At 38.1% G+C, this 9552-nt stretch overlaps 1 protein-coding gene across 1 annotated transcript; it reads left to right on the forward strand.

Moving 5' to 3' along the window:
• Positions 1-1624: 1624 nt before the first annotated feature.
• On the forward strand, positions 1625-8653 carry LOC138666701 (keratin, type I cuticular Ha6-like). Its single transcript, XM_069754887.1, has 5 exons — positions 1625-2007; positions 6735-6891; positions 7057-7218; positions 7632-7757; positions 8420-8653. The coding sequence occupies exons 1-5, from the start codon at positions 1625-1627 to the stop codon at positions 8651-8653; spliced, it is 1062 nt and encodes a 353-aa protein (XP_069610988.1).
• The last annotated feature ends 899 nt before the right edge of the window (positions 8654-9552 follow it).

Raw genomic sequence — 9552 nt, forward strand, 5'->3', positions numbered from 1 at the left:
CTGGTTTTAATTCTAAATTAATATTCACACTTCTAGGACACACTTATAGGAATCACACTGCAGACTAAAGTCATTGCAGACTTGTGCTATGCAATATATGTACAACTATGTGCGTTCAGGTGTGAAGCAGAGAGGAGTAGTCTCTGCTCATCTTGGTCAGAGAATTAAGGGTGGACCAGATGCATACAATCAGGCCAGAGTAAACAAGGTCATAAATAACACAGGGTAAGCTGGGGTTAGCTGAAAGGCATACCATGAGAATACTAGGAGCAGAGGAAGGTCTGTGTGGAAAGTTGGGTGATGTACTATGTGCACTTCATAGACAGACAAGGCAGGAGAGCTGGGTGGAGAGCTGGGTGCATGAGCATACCATGAAAATGGTAGGAGCAGAGGAAAGTCTGTGTGGAAATTTGGGTGATGTACTATGTGCACTTCATAGACAGACAAGGCAGGAGAGCAGGCTGGAGAGCTGGGTGCATGAACATACCATGAGAATGCTAGGAGCATATTCTAAACAGCAGGTTCTTTATTTTTGTCAATTCAGACCTAATTGACAAAATTAAACTCATATGCCCTTTAAATGCTCAATTTTGAACTTAATTCCATGAAAAAATTAACATTGTATTTGTGTGAACTATTGATTGGTCTTGTCATGATTGTATCTTTATTTTACTACATCTTTATTTTATTACATCTACAGGTAGCCATATCCAGTTAATAACATGAAAAGAATATACGAGTGCGATCTTAGCTGTAAAAATGTGGGTATGTCACTAGTGAGCAGGTACATTCTTGCTTTCATAGAAGTGTAACTACTCATGGTAATGATTGGTCAACGTGACTGTAAATGATGTCTGATTCAGCTACTACCCTTTATGTTAGTTGGATATATGTCAATTTTAACATGCTAATGGGGTTATTAGGTGTCATATACTGAGGTTTATTGAGCAGCGTTATGTGATCAGTCATAGAGTAATGTGAAATGAACCTTCTTGTATTATTGTCTTAAAGGTACAGTAAGTGTAAGAAGGGCATACTTTCCTATTGTATCTATTCTACAGGCAACTGCAGACTTTTCGGACTTGTTGCCATATGGATAACATTAAATAATGATTATATGATGATAATGTTACTTGCTTTTATATGCATAACATGTTCATTTATCCATATTTATATCTAACAATTTTCTTTTTTTAAATAAGTCTATTTGACAACACAAAATCATGACAGACAGCAAAAAAATAAAAAAATAAAGTCTAAAACAAAAACAAAAAAATAAAGCATTCTAATACAGTGAGCCTAAAAAGGATACATTTGCACTTTCATACTTAATTTGTGCAAACTTTTAAAAAATAGCACAGAAAATATTTTCATATATATATGTATATATGAAAAAGCAAGTAATAATCTACACTTGAGCCTCCTCTCTGCTTGCTCATTAATCCCATAAATTAGTGCTTGATGACACTCAACAGTTTAAGAGATCTATGTATGCTCAGTTCACATAAGCATGTCTATTCGCGCTTCATATAAAAGAGGCTGAGGAACGGATCATCATCACTTAATAGACAGGTTCTTGCATTCGTTCAGTGTCCTCTCTTCTGCCTAGGGTAGTGGGAACATAATGGGCTACAGAATTGTCCATCCTTTGTTTGGGACCAAAAGTCGAGGAAAATATTTGAGTTACCCCAAATACAGAAGTCATCTTTCTTCAGATTATGACCAGAACAAATCTCTTAAAATAAATGGTCTTCAAAACGGAGCTCATTATAGAGACTCTAGACATTCGTCTTCTGCTTGTGGACACGCAACAGAAAGCAGTTATGCCGTGTACAAGTGTCATATGAGTAACTTTGCAGACTACAATACCTCCAAGAATGACGACCTACTCAGCTTTGATGAGAAGAAGACTATGCAGTCACTCAATGGTCGCCTGGCATCTTATCTGGAAAATGTGGAGTCACTGGAAGAGGAGAATGTTTTGCTAGAGAAGAAAATCTGTAATTGGTATGAAGAAAATCAAAACCTGAAATTCCCTGATTGTAATCAATACTTTAATAGTATTACTGATCTCCAAAACCAGGTAGGAAAAAAGTTTTTATATTTCACATAGACATTTATAACAGAATTATAGAGTATCTAAAAAACAAATATATTTTAATATTCTTTTAAAGGTACTTTCAGCCAGAGCACACAATGACAACATTAGCCAAAAGATAATGACTGATCAATTGACTGCTGAGGGCTATAGAAAAAAGTAAGTCTTAAGATTTTTAGCCCAAGAGTCTAATAGAAAATAATCTTCTTGAAACAGATTTTGAGTCAAGGAACAATTCTTATGTGTTGTTTCACAAATGACTTTAGTTGAATTAGGTTATCTTAAAAATGAAATTAAAGGTGATCAAATGTAGTGCATGTTTGAAAGTACAGGTTATCTAATATGGGTAGATCAAATCCTGACTTTGGGTTTCCAGCAGAGATCACAGATGACCTGACCCACCAGAATACCCATGGATTCTCTGGAGGATCCAGGTTCTGATACAATAGTGAGCCCAAAAGTTCAGTAATTAATATAAGGGGATTGCCACGTGAAAACAACTTATCACCTACCTGTAGTATATATGATAACGCGCCGATTGGTGGTTGTCCCACCGCTAGACAAACAAAATATTTATCCCCGACAAGGAGCTATTATTCCTATTACAAAACATCCGACCTACTGCTCCATTTGTCCTCTATGGGGCATCCAGGAAAATGTTGAACATAGCACTTGGCAGCCCCATAAGAAATAAATAGAGGCAGTCAAGCATACGTGCTATCTCTCCATTCTAATGGTATAAAAGTTCCTCATTCTTTCGATCAATGAGGATCCCAGTGGTCAAAGCCCCATGATCAACAAGTTGTTGTTTTGTTGTTGTTTTCACCAGCCAACCTCTCTAAAGCAGATTTATAGCTTACTAGCTGAAGAGCCCGGCATTGCCTGGGCATTGTAAATATCTGTGGTTAGTTATAGCACCTCACTTCTCTTATTTTCCCATCAAGCCTCTCATTTTCCCCCTCACATCTCTCATTTTCTCCCTTACACCTCTCATTTTCCCCCTCACTCCTCTTATTTTCCCCTTAACTCCTCTCATTCCCCCCTAACACTTGTCATTTCCACCTCACATCGGTCATTTTCCGATCACTCCACTATTTTCCCTCACTCCTCTCATATTGCACTCACACCTTTTCATTTTCACCTCACACCCCTCATTTTCACCTCACACCTCTCATTTTCCCCTCAGTATATACATTTTTCTCATCTCCCTTATATATAATATACACCTGTATGTCATCTCCTGTATATAGTATACACCTGTATGTCATCTCCCCTGTAAATAGTATATACCTGCTGTATGTAATCTACTCCTGTATATTGTATATACCTATGTGTCATCTCCTCCTGTATATAGTATATACCTGTATGTCATCTCTTCTGTATATACTATATACCTGTATGTCATCTACTCCTATATATAGTATATACCTGTATGTCATCTTCTGTATATAGTATATACCTGTATGCCATCTCCCCTGTATATAGTATATAACTGCTGTATGTCATCTCCTCCTGTATATAGTATATATGTGTGTCATCTCCTCCTGTATATAGTATGTACCTGTATGTCATCTCCTCCTGTATATAGTATATATCTGTGTCATCTCCTCCTGTATATAGTATATACGTGTGTCATCTCCCCTGTATATAGTATATACCTGGGTGTCATCTCCTTCTGTATATAGTATATACCTGTGTGTCATCTCCCCTGTATATAGTATATACCTGTGTGTCATCTCCCCTGTATATAGTATATGCCTGTGTGTCATCTCCTCCTGTATATAGTATATACTTGTGTGTCATCTCCTTCTGTATATAGTATATACCTGTGTGTCATCTCCTCCTGTATATAGTATATACCTGTGTGTCATCTCTCCTGTATATAGCATATACCTGTGTGTCATCTCCCCTGTATATAGTATATACCTGTGTGTCATCTCCCCTGTATATAGTATGTACCTGTATGTCATCTCCTCCTCTATACAGTATATATATGTGTGTCATCTCCCCTGTATATAGTAGATATGTGTGTGTCATCTACTCCTGTATATAGTATATACCTGTGTGTCATCTCTCCTGTATATAGTATATATCTGTGTGTCATCTCCCCTGCATATAGTATATATCTGTGAGTAATCTCCCCTGTATATAGTATATATCTGTATGTCATCTCCTCCTGTATTACACCGCGTTCACACATTATTTGGTCAGTATTTTTACCTCAGTATTTAGAAGCTAAATTGGCAGCCTAATAAATCCCCAGCCAACAGGAAGCCCTCCCACCTGGCAGTATATATTAGCTCACACATACACATAATAAACAGGTCATGTGACTGACAGCTGCCATATTTCCTATATGGTACATTTGTTGCTCTTGTAGTTTGTCTGCTTATTAATCAGATTTTTATTTTTGAAGGATAATACCAGATTTGTGTGTGTCTTAGGGCGAGTTTCATGTGTCAAGTTGTGTGTGTTGAGTTGCATGTGGCTACATGCATGTAGCGACTTTTGTGAGATGAGTTTTGTGTGGCGACATGTGTGTAGCAACTTTTTGTGTGTCGAGTTGCATGTGACAGGTTAGCGTAGCAAGTTAGAAAAAAGTAGGCGCGCACTTACCCTGTTGCGGTGAATATCACTTTATTAGGACATACAAATAAACGAAAAGCAGGGAGGGATAGAGTCAGCTATGGACAACAGCCGTTTCGTGCTCTGCGGCACTTCTACGGGTCCTAGAACCCTGCTTTTCGTTTATTTGTATGTCCTAATAAAGTGATATTCACCGCAACAGGGTAAGTGCGCGCCTACTTTTTTCTATTTTGCTACTGGATTCTGTGAACATTTTTTCTGGCTGCAGCACCCCGTTGATTTAGGTGTAGAGGATTTATACAGCCAGTATCACTTTTTTTGGTGCCAGACCGATAATATAACACGGTCACTGAGTTTGACCATTGAGCAGTGCGAATGTGGGTTTCTTTCACCATCGGACTAGCGTAGCAAGTTGTGTGCAGCAAGTTTTGCGCATGGCGAGTTTTGTGTGTGGCGAGTTTAATGTGTGGTGCGTTTTGAGTATGTGCAAGTTTTGTGTGAGGCAACTTTTGCATATGTTGCAACTTTTGTGCATGTTGCAATTTTTCCGCGTGTGCAAGTTTTGCATGTGGCAAGTTTTCCATGAGGTGAGTTTTGCATGTGTGGCGAGTTTTGCGTGAGCCTAGTTTTACATGTGGCGAGTTTTGCACGTGGCGAGTTTTGAGCGGCGACTTTTGTGTTTCGACTTTTATGTGGCGAGGTTGGTGTATGTGTGGTGAAATGTGTGCTGAGGGTGGTATATGTGTTCAAGCACGTGGTAGTGTGTGGCGCATTTTGTGTGTGTGTTCATATCCCCGTGTGTAGTGAGTATACTATGTCGGGGCCCCACCTTAGCAACTGTACGGTATATACTCTTTGGCGCCATCGCTCTCACTCTTAAGTCCCCCTTGTTCACATCTGGCAGCTGTCAATTTGCCTCCAATACTTTTCCTTTCACTTTTTCCCCATTATGTAGATAGGGGCAAAATTGTTTTGTGAATTGGAATGCGCGGGGTTAAAATTTCGCCTCATAACATAGCCTATGACGCTCTCGGGGTCCAGACGTGTGACTGTTCAAAATTTTGTGGCTGTGGCTGCGATGGTGCAGATGCCAATCCCGGACATACACACACACACACACACATACACACACACATTCAGCTTTATATATTAGATGGGGACAAGTTTTAGAAACTGGTTTTGATTGGGGATATAACTGTTGGTTGCCAGTAGCTACAGTTAGAATATTTCTTATACAAACCCTTATGTGGCTCCAACAGCTTTGTTCAGTTACAATTTTGTCACTGTGAGTTGACACTTACAGAAGTACTGTAGTATTTCTAAGTTGAATGGCATATGACAGTGATGTCCTATTGTTACGATCAACTCAGGACTCAGCACTAGCCTAACAATGGCAGTGAGGATTTCAAGAATGGCCATATTAAGATACATAGTTTACAGGCACTCACAACTCCTTAAAGGGGTTGCCTGGGACTTTAACATTGATGGCCTATCTTTTGGATCGGGTATCAATGTCTGATTGGTGCGGGGAGGGATAACTAGGAACCTCGTTGATTAGCTGTTCCCTGTGTAGGAACTACTCACTTACTGAGCTGCACAGCACAGCTCAGTTGCCTGTATAGTGGCCGAGGCTGAGTACTGAAAATCTGCAACCTATTCAAATCATTAGGGGGCGGAAGTAACTGGCCATGGCCATTATTTCATCTATAGAGCTGTGCAGCTTTGTAACTGAGAAGTTCCAGCTGACTCCAGGAACAGCTGATCGGCAGAGGTGTCGGTTGTAACATGCCCACCGATCAGACCCGATGACCTAGCCTAATCATAGGCTATCAGTATTAAAGTCCCTTCTATCTGTTGTCAGAAACCTGATGGGAGTTTGCCAGTTAGGGATCTACACAGTTTAATTAATCCAATGTCAGTTCCCCCGTCTTAGGTCTATAGTTATTTACGTATCATTGAGATAGAGTATCTGGTCACCTGCAACAATCTGGTTACGATGATGAGATCCTATATTGTTTTTGGACTTTACAATTGTTAACTTCCTTTAAAGCTATGAGGCGGAGGTAATGATAAGGACTAGAGCTGAAGAGGAGATATCCAATCACCATGCATTGATGGCAAACATTAATATGGAAAGTCAGGCTTTGGATTCGCAAATTCAATACCTAGAGGAAGAAATTCTTCAAGTAAAGAAAACAAGTCAACAGGTAAAAAACAAAAAATCTTATATTTGTTGACTAAGGTTATTTAGTCCATAAACATTTGAAACTTTAAAAAAAGAAAATAGATAGGAACCTAATTCAGTAGGATAAAATGTTTTTTTACTGTCTATTAAAAATGATCCCACAGAACCTATTTTGATGATCTTGCAGGAGATAACTTCTCTTCAAACTCAGCTAGGAACCAGAGTCAATGTGGAAGTAGAGCCTGCTCCTTCCATAGATCTAAATGCAGCCTTGTCAGAGATTCGAAATGAGTATGAAACCCTGATGGAGAGGAACCTGCATGATATTGAGATGCTGTTCCAGGAAAAGGTAAGTTAATAATCAGGAACATAAAGCTCTTGGGCCCCAATTCAAAAGTTTAACAGGGTCCCACATGCCAAACGCATATGCCCTCACATGTAGCAGAGGAACTTTTAAGACACCTTTAGTATCAAGGCCAAAGCTAACTATTTACATCCTGCTATGTAGATTTTGGCCTACTCTTAGGATAGCCTATCAATATTTCATCAGTAGTGATCTGACCCAAAAACCATTCACTTGAATATGGTTAAACTATAGAACCAGTTATAGCTGCATTTGCAGATGAGATGATGTGCATGGATGAATGTTTAATGGGTGTGTGGCAGTGCTATGATTCTGGTGAATGGCTTTGAACCCAGATATTTGTCCTTAACCTCAAGAAAGATTTTAACATTTTACAGAATTTCTGTTTAATTCTCTAGATCTGTGAACTGTCTCTAGAAGTATCTTCTAACATTGACCGACTCCAGCTATCCTGTAATGAGCTAACAGAGTTGAAGCTTTGTGTCCACATACTAGAGGCAGAACTTAACAAACAACTAAGCCTGGTAAGTTTTGGATTTTATATGGTATTTATATTTATCCTAAACTGGTCTCATTCTTGAAACAATTGCAAGGAATAATCTAGTAGAGGGCTTCTCAATCTTCTGTGTCCTTACCAGCCAAAACACGATGATGTTTAGAACTCATCATTGGTCCTAGGTAGAGCTAAGAGAACTGTTTTAAATGCAAATTCTCTAGTTTTCCTAAATTTCCCCAAGAAATTAATTTTGCAGTGAATTAATTGTCGTAAAATAAACGTACTCTAAAGCCTCCAATTGCCCTGCCAAGATATGTATGATGTTATTCTCTCTTCTTTGAACACAAATTGTCCTCACATAGCTTTTTCATTGTTTCAAAGCTTCTGTAAAAAACTCACCTCTGCACACCCAAGGTCAATAGGCTCCATTTCTGGCTGATGAAATCTTCTGCAATGTGTAAAACAGTTGCCGCCTTTTTAGGAATCGTAAATTGTTCAAATTTGCTGGAATCAGTGAATTCCTAAAAGTTCAACACTAGTTTGTATTGAATCAATTCACCCATCTGTAGTCATAGAGCATGTCAAAGTAAATTGTCAAAGTAAATTAAATATTCAGGCAATTTGTTTATGTGCCAAATGTGTCATCCATAGCCCACATGCTGCTCATCAATATGACCTCTTTTCATACAGGTATCAGCCCATGAGTCTACACTGACAGAGATACATGAACACTATGGATCCTACCTCAGTTATTTACAGGGTTTGATCAATATATGTGAATCTCATCTGGCCGAAATCCAATCTAAGCTCAAACAACTTAACAATGAGTACAATGTCAACCTGGATACGAAAATCTCTCTGGAAAAGGAAATATATGCATACAAACACCTACTGCAAGAACTTGATAATTTGTATGTATTATGAGCTTTAGACTATTGATATTACTGCATATTATCTTATATAGGGGCACATTTATGAATTCTTCCTAATTTGTAGTGTAAACTTAGTCTAGACAGCTCTAAAGGGAAGCTGTAATCAGAAACTAACATTGTTTAAATCAGGTTTTTGTTTCACATGTATTTTAAAAAAAAACAATTTTTCTTTTCCATACCAATATCTTTAGTAAAAAAAAAATGATAACCTTGCAATTTTCACACTGATCACTTAAGTTTTTTTTTAAACTCATACTTCTGATAATGCAGGATCCACCGATCACAATTGGCAATGTTACAACTCCCACTCCCTTCATAATGACGTTTTCAGTCACTTATTAGACACTTCGTTACAAAAATTTGTCCGGGTCTAACCATTGTGACTATTTACATGTATTGCATTTTGAAACAGAAACCTAGAGTGTAAAAATAGTTCCAGTGGACAGCATGAAAATTGCAGGATTCTTTTTTAAATACAGATTGTAATTTGTAAAAAAAAAGGCAAAAGTAAAAAAAAAAAAAAAAAAAGCCACCAGCAACAAAAATGTATTTGCATAATGGGTCTGTGTTTGATGATAGATTGCCTTGAAAATGTGTCAATGTTATCACAAGGCTTTCACGTTGCATGATAAATCTATTCATCCTTGGTCACACATCTAATTTTCATCACCTCTTTGTTGCTTATTTAGACTTTTTTTTGTCAAAATTTTGGATTACGTTCCCATTCCCATTCGAGCTAAGGACCTCCTTTGTGTAGCTTGATCCCTAAACTATCTAAAACACAAGATGCACTTCAAAATTTTGGCTTAAATTAAATCGTAAAGGGGTATTCTCAAGTTGTCTCTTGAACCTCACAAAGAAATCTAGTCTCCTAATTTCTTAGTTTCTGGT

This window comes from Ranitomeya imitator, chromosome 2, assembly GCF_032444005.1.
Source record: "Ranitomeya imitator isolate aRanImi1 chromosome 2, aRanImi1.pri, whole genome shotgun sequence".
Lineage (NCBI taxonomy): Eukaryota > Metazoa > Chordata > Amphibia > Anura > Dendrobatidae > Ranitomeya > Ranitomeya imitator.